The following is a 17350-nucleotide window of genomic DNA, read 5'->3' as shown; positions in this document are numbered from 1 at the left end:
AAATGAACCCATCTTCACTTCCCCTCCAAGAGCAGTCACTATACCAGGTCCAGCTCATATGTATTAAGTTTTTCCCTCGTTAACTGTCATGCCCATTGCTTCTGCTGCTTCAGCTAGCCTCATAAATGCCTCCATCAGCGCCTGAAAAAATCTCGCCACCAGGTCAAAGTCATTTTGGCATAGGGATGTGGTGCCCATATCTGGTTACATTCAGCCTCTAGGTTGGGGGAACAGTACACTGACACTACACATTACACTAATATAGCACACTGCATACACTTCACACTACAAAGGTCATTTAAAGTACACAGCCATGGGTCACCTCCCCTAGGTAGCTCAGATGGGGGATTTAGTCAGGGAGCTCTGAGGGAGGAGGCAGCCCCTCCACCTGACTCAGGCCAGTAGGCTGATAACCTCCTCACCTTAAACCTTATGAAACCTCAACGAAAAATAGTCAGATTGATTCTTCACTGTTCAGTCAAAATTTCATATGCAAAAATCATATTTTTGCATATGAAATTTTGACTGAACTAACAAAAAAAATAAATAAAAAACTACTACCCATACGAAGATTAACGTCATAAACTACTTTATAGTAGATTTAACTAGCTTTAATTTGAGTGGTGCATTTTAATGTTTCCTGAGATATAGACTTTAAAAAATCAAAATGTTTTCTGAACAACTAGATATCAACATTTGGTTATTTTATTTTGGCAAATATGATGAAAATTATTACTCCTACAATGATGAATGTCATAAACCAGTTTAGAGCATATTAAAGTAGTTTTAATATCAATGCTAACAGCTATCTGTACATCTAACGGTTCCTGAGATATAGTTTTTCATAAACCACAAGTTTTGTGCAATCAACTAGGAATCAACATCTTGTGAATTTATATTGGTAAATATCAGAAAAATTATTACTCCTACAAAGATGAACGTCATAAACTACTTAATACCACATTAAACTATCTTAAAATTCCTGAAATATAGATTTCCCAAAATAAATTCACTAACTACTGACTTTTCAGTACATTTTTTATGATGTATACTATTATATGATATGTAAATTTTTTGATTCTTATTATAACTTTGTCTGTCTCAAAATATTATATTATGTACATTACGTTCTTGTATCAAAATAATTTTTTTTTAAAACTTTTTTTTGTTATGCTTAAATAAACCTAATCTAAATCAAAATTTTATGTTTTAAAAAATACATATTAATACTCAAGCACTATTTTAACAATATCATATTATAATAACATACCACTAATCTGTGGACTGTTGACCCGAAAAATAATTAACATAAGAGAAATTCTTACGCAGCGACAAATGACATGTAAACAGTGATCACTATGTCCAAGTTATGGAGTTAGAATTTTTTAGCTCAATACCTGATTAGTAAAGAAAGCTCTTCAAATTAATACATAAGGAGGCTGCCCATCTCTAAAATTAACAGCTTTTATTCATATTCCTTACTAAGTATCTAAACATTTGGATTTACAGTACACACAACATTGTTTAACTTATACTTAATCTTTATCCAAACCTATAGTCAGAACAAAAACAAAGACACTCAACAAATCAGTAAAATCTATGAAATTTTCAAAGACATTAGATATAGGTAGAAAATAAAATTAAAAAAATTAAAGAAACAGGAAAGTAAATTAATATAATATGATTTAAAGAAAAAAGCATATTAGATCTACTTGTGAAGATTTAGACCTCAGTATATTTCCATATTTACTTCTGCTATCAGAGTATGACTCATATTACTAACCACACAAATGATATGGGTCCTTTTTCTTCTCTTCCGATAGGAAATCGGCTTAGTAAAAAATGTAACTGGCAAAAATATTTTTTCATCACAGCGCAACCAGTTGCATCTTTGGCAGGATGAACTGCATTAGCCCTTAATGTCTCTAAATTCCGTATTTCAGTAGAGTAAGTTTCTGGATCTTCATTATAGAATTCTCGTATATACTAAAACATAAATAAAATCAACTACTTCAACAACAATTGGGTATTACTTCACTACCGAGTGGAAATAAATGGCACCTGTTTCAAGTTGACAAACTCAGGTGGGTAGCGGTCAGAGCTCACTTTTAGCTCAAAGCTTAACATAGGCAATCTGGGTACTGCTTCCATTGTAAAGTTCCTGTTATAAGTTCATCCAAAACACTATTCTTAAACTCAATAACAAATTAAACATGAATTTAACTACTCAAAGAAACAATCACTTAAATAAATAAAAGTACTGATTTACAAATACACAGCTGCATACAGAAGATAGGAGCGGCTTAATTCAACATAAATTCAAAATAAAAATACCCCAAAAGTGTACTCCAACTGAAACGTCTCTGTCAAAAGATAAGGTTACGAAAACAATTCTCCACTTTCATTACACTAGAGAACTATGGAACATAATGATGAATACCAAAGTCCGTGTCAGCAGAATAGAAATCACTCAAGCCAAGTAATAGCATTAGTCTTAATTTAGACATACTACTTAAACTCAGAATTTGTGTCTCCCATTCTTATCAGTAAATAATGAGTTGTTCTTTGCCTTTTCCTAGATTTATACAACTTCGTCTATCGATTGGAACGAGTTATAATCGATATAAATTTAATTAGCGCAAAGGTGAAAATTATATAATTTGATCTTGATTTTTTAGTATAATTCGATAAATAATCATTTTTACAATTTAGGTTTTGTAAATTGCAAATTAATAATCATAGATTATAATAATGCAGTGTTAAATGTAGTTTAAAAGTTTCTTCATTCTTGCTCTGTCTCCATTTTAGAATGAATCGTAGAGTAAACATTGTCTGAATAAGATACCATTCAATTATACTCATACGATTTATTATTTGATGAAATATTAGAAATTTAAAGTAGAAATGATCATCCGTTGAGTTGGAGAAGTAATGATATTTTATTACGTTTATAACATAAAGTACAAAGTAAATATGAAGGAGGTGGTCATGGTTGCAGTCAAGAAGGAAGAGAAAACAACAATCAAATATTTATTTATTTTCTACCGTCGTCAAAACCCCGGTGAAGCCTGTGGGAATCAAGATCGACAGTGGCGGGATTCTTCATGTTTACCATTCCAATGAACCTTAAGGACACCTGAGCTAGAAGGAAAGAACTTAAACTAACACCGTCTTTGTCGGCCCTGTTGTATTCAATGTCTGCTGCAGGAAAAGTTGGTAGTACCTCAGCTTTGTAAGAGTCCCCATTCTCGTGAGAACAGAACAAATTCTGTTAAACGAAACAAATGTATTTTTCTCTCAGCTGATAATGTTTTGAAACTGTCACGGAAGCGTCATGAAGCTCGTTAGATAGAATTTTAGAATAGAGAGTAACCTTATACCACAGCAGGCGACTAGGAAGATGGCTGATGAGGCTTCAATGGTGAAACTCCTTGATCCCTAAAAAACAAAGGTTGTGATAGAGACACCGGTGCACAGAGAAGGAAGATTAAGACGTGTTAAGGCATTACTATAGCAATTTCAATTCAGAAGAGTCGCTGGTGTAATCAGGCTATTATTGCCCAGTGAGTTTTATTCTAGATTTGAGGTTAAACCTTTTTGGTACAAACGGTCCTTAGAAATTACTTTTCCTCCGTCAGATCACGGTAAGAAGCAAGATGGTTCCTCTAGGACTAATGAATTTCTTTATTAGTCACGGGGTAATAGGACTTTTGAACTAACCTCTTTGAGCTTAAAATGGATTAAAATGAAATTAGATATATATGATTCCCCATGTTCTAGTTGTGCCGCACATCATAGTTGATTCCACTGCCTATGAAGTAACTAGGGGCAAACTTATGAGAGAAACAGGGATCTATATCTTGTCAGAGAGACAACTACCCGTTTTACAGACCGTATAGGTGGAAAGAATCTATCTCTAATCTTAACACATTTGGTAGAACCGTTTGGGGATGTTGACTTTGCATACGAAGCAAAAATTCACCGATTTTTCATGTTTATTCTTATTGGCTAGAGGCCCTATTTCCTATCGGTATTGGCTATTACCATAAGGCATCATTTGTAGGCTTATAAGATTAATTGTTCCAAAGATTATTCAAAATAAGCTTTGTTGTTCTAAAGAGCTGATGACCCTACCTTGTATAAATATTGGCTAATAGATCACTCAGTAATTGTGAGTTAGCATATAAGAAAAATGTGCGCCAGGATACCTCAAAATTGGAAGATTCGGTTTCATCAGTCCATATAAATTGGGTTATCATCGGGCTTATCTATGTGTCATATGTGTCATGGTATCATGTGTCTACTTTATCGGATGATCCCGATTATATTATGTAAAGTAGGAATGACTTTAGATAATGTAGTTCTTTGGTTATAACAATTGCTTAATCGATTGTATTTCAGCGGGTAATAATTTTGCGGTAAAATCTCTGCATCGCGCTAGAAAATGTCCTGAAAGACTTGTTATGAAAGTTGAAGTTCGATTTATATTACGAATCTTTAATTAAATTAATAATGCTTTGTCTTTAGTCAATATTTTAATTATCATGAGTATTTTGTGCAGTAATGAAAAAGGATGGGTTATTTCTCATTATGACTATTCAAAAAATCTTTATAGAAACGTACATTCACCAACGGGTAATATTGATTTAGCTTATAACAAAAGTCTTTTCAAAATTACTACTCCATTTATGAGGGACCAAGAAGCTGAAAAATTGGCTGCATTTTTATCCTCTGACAGTTCTTTAAAGAAAGTTAGGAAGAGGAGATGTCAAACTGCAAATGATACTGAAGTAAGTTCTACAATTGTAATTGAATTTCTATTAACTTGCTGTTATTAAGATTGTAAACAAAGCCATTAACATGAACTTTATATTTTGGTTTGGATATTTGTTTCCTAAGGTTCTCGAAGAAACTTTCTTTTAATGGCCCTGACCCTTAATTTACTGTAGAAAACTGATGTGATGTTACCTGTATAATTTCGCAGAGATTTTTTAACATTTCATATATATATTACGTTTTCAATATAATGATTAAAAATGTAATTTTGGCAAAATATTCTCAGTTATTGAAAGACATTTAAAGGGTGGTATGAAAGAAATGTTTATAAAATGTTGCTTTTATTTTATATTTACTCATCCTTTTTCTATTTAAACTTTTAGGATCATGTTTAGATTTTCTCTATTTGTATTAACTTCTGATTAATTATACAATTTTGATATTTTGTATTTCTTTTGCACATATCAAATATTTTTCAAAATTCATTTAAACTCTAATCAATTTACAATAACATTATTATTATTTAAATAAATAGAGATGTACAGTTTATTAAATTTTACAAAAAAACGAAATTGGGGAACAATAAACATTTATATATTGACTTAAGTTAAGTTAAATTCTAAAACTCACATTTTCAGAAGATTAATATTGTAAAAAAAAATATTCCTAAAGATCTAATTTATCTGTAACCATCAGCTTTGATTTTTATTCCTTTTTCTTCATATTAGTGTCTCCTTATTTATTGGATTAATGAGATACTATTATATTTTCTACCATTTAATAACGTGGTATGGTAGTGGTCCGTACACTATATAGAAGTTTTTTGGTCTCTTCCTGAAGTCTTCATTTGTATTGTGATCGCACTTACTGCCTTAAGTTTTATTACCTAAATCGAAATTATGAATGATATGACAATGTTCATCTTTATATAACGGAATTTAGTTTTCCTATTACTGAATTGATGGTTTGAATTTGCTTGCAATGTGTCTCAGAACATTCAATTAAATTGGAGGATTTATAATATTTTAAAGTAACTTTTTTTAAAATTTTGGTAGTGAACATTCTTGTGAGATTTGTCCCTCTTCATTCTTAATCAGTTATTATAATAACTGTGTTCCTGTTTATTTTAAGTTAGTTATTAGGATATTTTTGATAGTGATGAATTTTTTGCCTTAAATAACTGTCTTCATTTTCTGTCCTCTCCAATATCATGTTCAACATAAGATTAATCGATATGCATTATACATTATTTACATGTCTTTTGTTTTATTAATGACATTAAAAAAACAAAAATTAATTAACTATTATAATATTATTAGTTTGTAAAGAACAAAGTCATAAATACACAATATATTCATTTTTTACTGCTATTCAACTGTTTTATTATGAGTAAATGTCTTTCAAATTTAAGGATTCATGAATAATAGAAATACTTTTTAATTATGAAAGGAATGTCATGTTTCATATCAATAAGTGTACTTGTAGACTAAAACTTTGTAATTCTATTTTCTATTTTAGGTACAGTTAGTTCAAAAAGTACACGAATCCCTTCTGAAAGAAGCAAGAAATATTTCAAATTTTCAGTTATCAGTAACCCATTTTGATATATTGGAAAATAATGCTACAGCCAGAAATTTTGTAAATGAATTTTATGAATCACAAAGAGAGGGGAAAAATCTGAAAGAATATGGTTTATTTAAAGGAACCAATGTCATTTCAATCCCCCAAGTTGTTGAAATTAATAACAGGCTTTATGTAATGCCTCCTTATTCCTCTTTTATTTGCTGTAATTTAAATGACTTAAATGAAAATGATAAAAAGTTTGATTTTATTTTGCTCGATCCACCATGGTGGAATAAACATGTCAGGAGAAAAAAAATGAATAATTGTTGTAAGGGGTAAATATGATTTTTTTTTTTTTTTTTATGTAGTGAATTTATTACTTACAACATAAAAATTGCAAATATAACACAAATAACAGCACAGTTTACTGTGAAAGCACATATTATATTTAAAAATCAAACACCTAGATACTTTTTTCTGCTAAATATACATCTATAAGTAGTATGTTGATTATGTAATGGAAACCTACGGTTCATATAGACAAACCATTTTAAATGAAAATTCTATTTTACTGTATTTTTTATTATTTATATAAATGCTAAACAGCATTATAAATTAAGTATTGTCACATCATTAAGTAAAACGAAAATAACCACTTTTCTGATTTCTTACTGTTTATTTGAAACTTTTGTTTAGCTATGGTTATATTAATCGGAAGTCTTTTCATTCAAATGTAGTTTATTATTGTGAAATTTTACTATTTTATACAGTTTGTCTGTTTATAATATTATTGATATTCTTAATGAAGTGTAGATAGTTGAGAAGTTTGTCGGGGGGTGCAGTCAGCAAAGAACAACATAAATAAACAAAACCATATTTATTTATTTTATGCTGACGTTTCGACCTGAGTTTCAGGTCTTCATCAAGAGTTATGGCGTAGAAGGTAGGTCTGTAACAGTTGCAGGCCTACAACCTTCTACGCCATAACCCCTGATGAAGACCTGAAACTCAGGTCAAAACGTCGGCATAAAATAAATAAATATGGTTTTGTTTATTTATGTTGTTCTTTGCTGACTGCACCCCCCGACAAACTTCTCCAATCATTATTGATATTCTTATTTTGATATACTTAAAATAAAAGTAATCAGGATTGAAAGTATTTTTACTTAAAGTTTTATATTTATGAATAATAAATGGAATATGATCCGGGTGCGTTCAGAAAAACTCAAATAGTGACAACTATTTTAATGAGCCAACATTTTACCCCATGTTGCAGGGCTTCGTCGATATAAACACTTAACATAAGTAAAACAAAAAAAAAAAGTAAATGGAAAATTGTTATTATTATTGGCGTGACAGATGGAAAGAATATGTCAGGTGGTTGGAAATTATGTTACAAATGTGCAAATGACAACTTTATTTTAACCTCCTTTGATGCCGAAAGCCTTTTTACTAACATTCCTATTGACAAAGCCCTCCATATCGTTCAGAAGAACTGGACTATAATTCAACCTCATACCACGCTTAACCTTTCCTCATTTCTTTCTGCTTTAGAACTTTGTTGTTATTCCGGTTACCTGACATTTCATGATAAATTTTACCACCAAATTAGCGGAATTGCGATGGGAAACTGCCTTGCTCCTGATATCTCTAATATTGTTCTTAATAATCTTCTTGACTCTATAGTACCTCTATTCTCATAAGACATTATTTTCATGAAGAAGTACGATCTCTTCCTTGTCCTCAATCCTGGCAGAATCCCCGAAATCCTATCAGCCTTTAACTCCTACCATCCCTGCCTTCGGTTTACTGTTGAAGGTGAATTTGACCATTCCCTCCCTTTTCTTGACCTAATTGTATTGTTATCAGAAATCCCAATGGCTCCCTATTGGGGCTACTGATAGGTATACTAAACCCAACTATTCTGGCAGACTCCTCAACTATTTTTCTCAACATCCTTATCACCAAATTATCAATGTTGCTAAGAACCTTATCCACCTATCCTTTCCTCTTTCTGACCCTCAATATCACCAGACCAATATACAATGTGTTAAACAGATCCTATTCAACAACAATTTCCCTCATAAAGTGACAAACAAACCACTTGATTCTTACATTAACAGTATTACTCCTGTTCCTCCTGTTCTCAACTCTTCTCAACCCATTCCACCTCTGTTTCAGTACAGGTCCCTTCCGAATATCCCCATTCTTTCTGACAATATTCAAAAATCCTTAAGATCCACTATTCCCACCCTGCTTCTTGGCTTGAAGTCCCACAAAATTTCTTATCTTTATTCCAAACTAAAAGACCCTATTCCCTTTTTTACACCGTTTCCATACCGGATACCTTGTTCTACCCCATGTTGCAATTCCTTCTATATTGGCGAAACTAAGAATCAACATAAGAACCCCATTTCCCAGCACAAAACTTCTATCAACTCCTATTCAACCCATTTGCCTCTAAATTGTCAGAACACGCTTTAAACCTGAACCATGCTTTTGATTTTGATAAAACATCAATTCTTGCTACTGTCCCCAACCATAAAAAATGTCTCATCTCAGAGTCCATTCACATAAATTTAACAGAGAATTCCGTCAATCATAAAGTCGATAAAGACTACATGTCCCTGATACACTGACATATTTTGAACCTTATAAAACCCTTATAATGCTTCTTTTCTCTCATTCTGCATTTCAGAAGCCCACTTTCCTGTCTTGTCTTTTATTCTGGTTTTATTTTCTAAATTCTCACCCCATACTTAATTTAATTATATTTTATAGCTACTTTCCTATCTTTTTCTTTTATATTTATGTATCTTATTTTTAATGTATATTTATATGTTACCAGCTTAAGTATACTTACATTAATTACTTTATTATTAATTTTTCAATTATATAATTTACATATCCCTGTATCCCTATTCATTTGTTATATTGTCTTTCTGTATCATTTATATGTATTGTATTTCCATTTATTTTTTTTTTAACTATTTTTTTCTATCCGTGTACAGTTTATTTATTTATTTTTTTTTAATTATATATTTCTTCTTCCCCTCTATTATGTATATTATCATTCATTATTTACCTCATTTTAATATTTTTTCTACATTGTTTACTTTATAATTACTTTCAAATATAACATACTTAACTTTCATCTCCACTCCTCCCAATATAAACAGTTCACTCTGACTTTGACTTCTATCAAAACAGGTATGAATTCTGTTTTGATCATTTTCTTCCTTTTTTCTTGATTTTATTCTTATCCCCCTTTTCATTTCTTTGTTAGTACTTTCTTTTATATTTCTTCTTTTTATCTGTTACCATTTCCGTTTTCATTTATTGTTTATATACCTTTTATTTTTCTTATTTAGGTTTCATTTTATACCCTTGTAATTTTCCATTTACTTCTTCTTTTTTTTTTGTTTTACTTATGTTTAGTGTTTGTATCTTTTTTAGTCCTGCAACGTGGGGCAAAATATTGGCTCATTAGAATAGTTGTCACTATTTGAGTTTTTTTTACCGCACCCAGACCATATTCCATTTATTAATAATACACACAGTCAATTAGCGATCTTCTAGTATTTTATATTTATGATTGGTATATTGTTAAAGTAGTTCTAGAAGGTTGTGTTCCCTTCATTAATCTGCTGTCGACTGCATTGGTTTCTGACTGAAAATATACTCTCATTACATAAGAATTAGGTACTCTCTCATCTACAGTGCTTAGAGCATATGAATTCTACATACATAATCTCAGAAATTGGTACCCTATGATCTATGCTTAAGATCATAGCCTATTTTTATATTTCTACACCCCTGTAGAAACGCTGGATTTTGAAGGGAGTTTTTAATTAAAAAGAAACTAAATAATCAGTTGAAACATTATGTTTGGCTGTAAACTAGTTCTTGGAATATGTTGTATGTTTCAAATTGTTTAATGTAAAAGGTTTTTTGTAAAATGCACTTATTCTGTTAATTACAGTTTTTATCTACAAGTCATAATTATGTTTTTTTTTCTATTATTTTTTGAGCATTTACTTAACAGTTCATACTGAAAGGACAATATAAAACTTAGTTAATTCTGAAGTAATCAGTTTCTGGTATTAATCACAACCTATGCACAATAATTTATGGGTCAAAAATTATTATTTAGATTTTAAGTATAATGGCATACCTCATTTTTTTTTTTAGATATGAAATGATGAGAGATGATGACATTGCAAATATTCCTATAAGTTCATACTTGCAAGATACCGGACTGGTTGGTATTTGGTGTACTAATGGTTCCAGTCATATTAAAGCAATTAAGCAAAGTTACTTCCCCCAGTGGGGACTGGAGTATGTTGCTACTTGGTTTTGGATAAAAGTAAGTATAAATGCATATAAATATACATTATTTTTTTTTTTTTATAGTGATGAGTTAATTGTTGACTGTGAATATTATATAAGAAGGTAGAATAGTATATAAGAAGGTAGGGTATAAGGTCAGTGAAGAACACAAATAAGTAAAAACTTATTTTATTAGTTCCAATGTTTCGGCCAGAATTACAGGCTTTCATTAGACCTAAGAACAAAAACACAACCGTATTGAATAAAAGAAAATATAAAATTATAATAAGATAACAGATAATATAGACATACAAGTAGTAATGTAGAAAATGTATAGTGTAAATATTGTAAGAAGATAAAAAAAGTTTTTTTCTTTTTTTAAACATTTTTTTCTTCTTTTAATACTGTTTTTATCTTCTCATAATGTTTATACCATATATTAAATTTTAATACTTCTTATATACCTATTTGTCTTCTCATTTTCTTGTCATTTTATATTCCCTTTTAATCATTATTGCTGTTATCTTGTTTTTGTTCTTAGCACACAATAATAATATGGTGGAAAATGAAAGTAAATCAAGTAGGTAAATATGTAGGTAAACAAAGGAAGAAAAGAACAAATGTCTATCAAGTACATAGATTAGTATAACTTCCTCCACTTTTTTTTCTTTTGTGAAAATTGAATTCTCTGGAAATTCTCATTTTTCTTATAGTTCTATTGGAAAAGAAATCAACTATATTTCAAGGTTAATGATTTTGTTGTTCGAAATTAAATTGACAAGCCGTTGTTTTCCATTAGGAAATGTTTCACTGTACAAACAAAATAGGAATAATATGGTAGTATAAATAAATAACACAATAATAGATAAAACAAAAAAAATGATCTTGTTGAGATAAATATAAATTCATTCTGTAAATCATTAAAATATCTGGTTTATGTTCTTTGTTGGTTAAGTAATTGCTTGTTTGCTTCTAAATCTGGTTTTGCGAATAATTAACAATCATTTGGAGTGTAATTAAATATTTGATGAGGGAGGGGCAGCCAGCTATTCGCAATGGCTGTTTGCTAATTTATAGTAATATTTGCTGTGTCCATGTTTTAAAATTTGTAAAATAATATATATAAGAAGATGGTCAGGGTTTCTGTCAAAAGTGAAACAAAAATAGTTTACAACTATTTATTTTCCAACGTTTCGCCCCACTTTGCAGGGCTTCATCAGGGCTGTCCAAATGAATAAGTTGAACAGACCTAGTCAACTTATTCATTATATTCATTATCATTCAACTTATTCATTTGGACAGCCCTGATGGAAGCCCTGCAAAGTGGGGCGAAATGTTGGAAAATAAATAGTTGTAAACTATTTTTGTTTCACTTTTGACCGCAACCCTGACCATCTTCTTATACATCAATTTTTACGGTCAACTATATATACATATGTAAAATAATATAGTTTGATGATAGTTACCAATTGGAAATCCTTTAATTAATGATATTTACAATGATTTATAATGAATTATAAACGTTTTTCTATTAAAAAATCCAGCACTAGCAAGACACTTTCTTGTAATAGTTGCTTTTAATCTCTGAATTTCGTCTCTTGCTTTGTTTTCAATTGATATAAATATTTTAATTGATATATTTGTTAGCAGTCACCATTATATTAAAGAATTTATGTATTTTAATTATTTTCTTATATGACATGATTGCACATTGAATCTTTTATGGAATTTTCTGTCTTATTAGATATTAATAACTTATAATTCTCAATGTGTGTGGAGATCATTTTGATTAGTGCATGTCTTATTCTTTGTTGAATTTTGTAGGTTACAGATAGTGGAGAACCTGTTTGTTCTTTTACCAATTCAAATGGGAAGAGACCATACGAAAGAATTATATTTGGAGCTTCTCAGAAACGACGTTTTCAAAATCCTGAAGAATTCAAATGCTTTTTAAGTGTGCCAAGTGCTTTGCACTCTCATAAACCACCACTTGTAGGTCTGTATTATTTTATTCTGAAATCTTCCTTAATATTCAACCACTCTATGAATTATTGTGTAGTCTAAGATGGAGGCTGTGGCAAAAAAGTTTGGAAATAGCTATCATAGATTTTAGGAAAACAACTTTTGAAAGCTAGATTTGCTTTTAAAACTACAATTTCCAAACTTTGATGTAATTCTGTTCATTTGTTATTTTTTTTTTAGCATATCAATTTTTAACTGTGAGAATATGCATAGAAAGTAGTATAAAAATGAACTAAGTAAATTAAAAGAATATAATTATTAATGAATAACATAAATATTGGTAACAAGTACAGTAGTGAACAATATAATTGAAAATAAACCATTGGAATAACAATTTTTGAAAAAATACTTAATAAAAGTAATAATAAATATGACAAAATTAAAAGAAGACAAGAAAAGTAAAGAAATAAACGAGGTGTAAGTATGGTGCTATAATATACCAAGAGGATAGGTAAATAGATTAATAAAAAAATAATATATGATACTAACCTGAATAGTGACTGATATGGAATGAGCTGGAAATGAAAAAAAAAACTTGGAGGAAGTTGTGTGGTGAAGAGTAATGAAAATATGGTACATAGCAAGAAAATATCAGAAAAATATATTAAAAGTGCAAGATCATAGTAAGGTAATATTAATGTGAAAACAAGAATAAAAGGAGATTTAAACATTTGTATAAAAAAAAAAAAATAATAATAAAAGAATGAATCAATAAGAGAATCAAATGAAGTGGACGCTAAACTGGAGTCCTTAACAGCGACTATCAAAACAGGCCGCCGATCCTGACCGAAGCTATTTTAAAATAGCTGCCCAGGAGAGAAATAGAAAAAGAGGTAGGCTACCTTCCTTCTATTTTCATCATGACTTCATCCTCACGCACCCATAGGGCTTAGAAGAAAAAAAGTGAATATATAAAATAAAATCATCGAGAATGTATAATATATAAAATAAAATCATTGAGAATGTAAAATAGAGAGATAAAATGAATAGCAATAATAAAAGATAAATTTTAATTATATAGTTTATATCGTGGTAGTTGAGTGTCACCAACTGATACTTAACTTTAAGCTTCATTGCTGCTAAATGAACTGTCAACTATCATACCAAACCAAGTGTGACAACTTTCACGAAGGGAACTATTATATATTTTCCTCCTTTTTATGAAGATTGTTGAGGTGAAAAATAAACTTTGTTTAGAATATTAATTATATTCTATATTTGTTTGTACCAAGTTTCAGGTTTCCCCATCTTCAAGTACTAATATTCCTCATTATAAAATTCCATTCCTTTTTTGAAATTTTGTCGTATGATCTCTTAATTAAAATTTATAATAGAGCAATGAAAACATTAGTGTAGGTGAGCGTCCAGCCAGGTCTGCCACTGTTTTCGATTTTTTGCCACGTTCCTGGTTGGATGGATTTATATTTATATTTAGAATTTACATGTTTATTAAAATAACTTGATATGATTTTATTTTTGATGTTTTATTATTCTGTTGAAGTGTTATGAAATATGTCATAGATTAATGGTATCATGTGTAATTTTTTACAGATATATTGAAGGATTATTTACCAGAAAATGTGAAATGTCTTGAATTATTTGCAAGATATCTCCTTCCAGGATGGACTAGTGTTGGTAATGAAGTTATTTTATTACAGTCGCTCAGTCTTTTTGAACAGTTAGAAGTAGAATAGTTTTTAATAATAATTTTTATAATTGATAACTTTAACAGACTAATTAGGCTTTTTTGTTCCTATCCTATTAACTTATAAGACTGTTTTAACACCAATAGTAATTAATACTTTATAAAAAAGTAGATTGATAATTTTTTTTATTTATTTCAGCTATACATTGTAAATTAATTTAGGTATATTTGTATATTTCCTTTATTGCTTATATTTATTCAATTTATTCAAGCTTACATCAATTAAGAATCGAAATTTTGTGATAGTATAATTTTTAGTATCAGAGGTGACTGATTACTTTATTAGAGATAAAACAGTATTAAATTCCTTTATACAATCACAAGAAATGTAGAAACAAAAATAAAATTAGGATATAGATTTAATTTTTTTTATAATGTATTATAAAGTCTTAACCCACGCTTGCTCAAAGTTGTGAAAATGCAACATTAATTTCTACATATTTTTCCTAAACACAGACACAATTATTTTTACTGTTGTTTTCTGAATTTTATTTTCACCTTCCAAATATTATTTACATAAAGAAATATTTTTTCATTAGAGTATTATGATTTGGGATGAATGAAATATTCTAACTGTTGGTAAATTCTCATAAATCAATATTAGGGTGTTCTTTTCACTATTCCAGTAATATAAACAAAACAATGATATGATTTGCACATAAATATGAACCAATAAAGATAATTTTGCATTTTTGCAACATTGAGCTGAAGTACTTAGTATTAATACTTGAAATGTATTCAAGAGAACCTATCAGGTTCAGGATGAAAGTATACATATATTACTTTTTTTTCAACCCCCTACCTGGTTATCTAGAGGTTACCACCTAATCTAACCATGGTAGGAGGGTCAAGTTAACATTATTCAGAACAAACACAAAATATAAGTCGACTTCCCAGGCTGGATTCAAATTAGTTACATGATTGTTAAAGGTGATGCCTCAACTCCCTTGGCTGTAGATGGCCATGTATGGTACTTGACTACAGTTGAAGGGCATTTGCAATTCCAATCTTATTAAGTCTCTTATTATTCGGTACTTTAAGAGAACTTGATAATTATATTTATCGATATTAGTTTATTTTAAACTCTCTTTTAGAATTCCCAATTAGTTGTGTGATTAAGTGACCTGTAGGGGCATTTGGTGTCTGATAAAATGGTGTCCAAACCTTAGGCTGAAGCTAGAGACAAATACGAATATGAATTTTGATTGACATAGTCCACCTAATTGAAAACACATTATGAAGAATAAAAAGAAGGGGTTATATTTTTACTGTTGAAAAATATAAATAATAAAATATTTTTTGTATATTGGCACGATAATACTATGATGACTGGCTACAAAGGTCCTACATAGCTACAAATATACTAATACTCTAATGCATCAATTATAATGTTATTTCTAGTGTATATATCTATTATTATTTTATTTCTATTCCAACTTGAATAGCTAAGCTCAAGTGGCTAAACATGTTATTTTTGAATCCATGTTTCCTTGATCAATATTTATTGAATATTTCTATCCAATGCCTTCCTCTTATTCTCTCTAAGAAGGGTTGTGTGCTTCCTCAGTCAATATGTCATACCATTTTATTTTTAAGTTTCTTAAATTCTTTTTTAAATGAATTAAAAGAGCTTTCTGTTTGAAGTCCTGATCTTTGAGTTTATTATTGTCGACCAACGATTGTTATATAGATAAATTTCCTCTGCCTATGGATGATTTCCTTAAATGTCATTTTGATATCAGTTCTTCATCAACCCACATCATTTGTTGAGCTCACCTTAATCTCGTACACTTTATATCAGTGACTTTAGTCTTGCTAAACAGGTCGTAAATCTTGTGTTTTTTTTTTACCTTCTGTTGATAACCAGGGGTTCATATATTTTTGAAATTTTCTAATTCTCATGAAGTCCTCCATAGAAAAGAGGTTGTTTTGATGCACCCCTGGTCGTAGCGAGGACTATTGGAGAAATTGTCTTAAACCTAGAAGACACATTCAATGCCTGCCATAGTTATCTCAGTGAGTCTTAGCAGTTTTACTATTATGATGCATTATATAAGTTATAATGCTTAGTAAAGATCTTCCCTATAAGTGTTGTCTTGAAAATCTAAATTTTACGCTAAAAATCTGGCCCCTCCTTCCATATTGTCTACAGTTCAATTAGGTGATCCATTTTTGGATGTGGTTCTTGTCATTTGTATTTGCTGTTTGCAATTGAAACAGCATTTTTGAAAAAAAACAAAAAAAAAAAACAATAACTAAGGAAATTTGTACAATGAGAGTTGGAATTGAGGTACATTGTAAGAAGGTAGCCTTTAAGGTGAGTCTGGACCTTGTTGCCCTTTAAAGTAGATATTGTTGAATTACTCAAGTGTCAGCCAGGGTCCGTTTGTGTTCACTCCAGAATTTTTTCTGGAATGAAAGTTTCAAATGCTGTGGAACCACCATTTAAAAAAGCTTGATATCCAAAATAAATGACTTGGACAATGCTCCTGTCCAACCATCACGCTTAGTCAAAAAGAAAAAATTTCATTATAGATGTACAAATGTAAGAGAGGGGAGTTTGGAGGCATGTTAATGTGAACATTAGTATTTACCTAAATTAAACATTAGAGCTAGTTTGGAAATAGTGTCTTTATCTGTAAAAGACAAAAATAATCAGATCCTTTCCTAAAACATCTCCTTGATCCTCTTTTATATTGATTACACTCAATGCTTTGTTATGTTTCCTCTCTTAGTTAGTGCCTTTAAATTATGGTATTTTGTTTTGCAATGGCTAACTTGTATTTAAAGATTTCTTGAATCGCTTTTTCTGTCCCTTTATTTGTGGTGTACTCAGAATAAGAGTTGATTAATCGATAGCTTCAAAAATATTTTGTTAAATCAAGTATAATTAGTTTTGATGTTTCATTGTCCGATTCATATTATATAACATTAGCATGTTAAAATAAAAGTTTT

At 29.9% G+C, this 17350-nt stretch overlaps 2 protein-coding genes across 4 annotated transcripts in view; one reads left to right on the top strand and one right to left on the bottom strand.

The window, feature by feature from the left end:
• Positions 1–2574, bottom strand: part of mop (myopic) — a 34610-nt gene extending 32036 nt beyond the window's left edge. The window contains exons 1-3 of one of the 2 annotated variants that reach the window (XM_014417959.3): positions 2335–2470; positions 2062–2161; positions 1784–1986 (exon numbers count right to left, since the gene is read on the bottom strand). In XM_014417959.3, coding sequence (XP_014273445.1) covers positions 1784–1986; positions 2062–2151 — 293 coding nt within the window. In that variant the 5' untranslated portion in view covers positions 2152–2161; positions 2335–2470. Of the gene's footprint in view, positions 1–1783; positions 1987–2061 lie in introns of both variants that reach the window. The other variant, XM_014417958.3, reaches the window with a different exon arrangement.
• Positions 2575–4358: 1784 nt separating this feature from the next.
• Mettl4 (Methyltransferase like 4) lies at positions 4359–16668 on the top strand. Of its 2 annotated transcripts, XM_014417957.3 has the most exons (6): positions 4359–4790; positions 6295–6674; positions 10531–10705; positions 12493–12664; positions 14242–14325; positions 15490–16668. In XM_014417957.3, exons 1-6 carry the CDS (start codon positions 4545–4547, stop codon positions 15516–15518), a joined length of 1086 nt encoding a protein of 361 aa, XP_014273443.1. In that variant the 5' UTR covers positions 4359–4544; the 3' UTR covers positions 15519–16668. The 2 variants fall into 2 exon arrangements, with proteins under 2 accessions (XP_014273443.1, XP_014273441.1); XM_014417955.2 differs by having other exon boundaries at positions 4360–4790; positions 14242–16668.
• Positions 16669–17350: the final 682 nt, after the last annotated feature.

Source organism: Halyomorpha halys, unplaced genomic scaffold (assembly GCF_000696795.3).
Source record: "Halyomorpha halys isolate HHAL.00 unplaced genomic scaffold, Hhal_1.1 Scaffold173.1, whole genome shotgun sequence".
Lineage (NCBI taxonomy): Eukaryota > Metazoa > Arthropoda > Insecta > Hemiptera > Pentatomidae > Halyomorpha > Halyomorpha halys.
The sequence above is the reverse complement of the archived record's forward strand: the minus strand, read 5'-3'. Positions and strand labels throughout refer to the sequence as shown.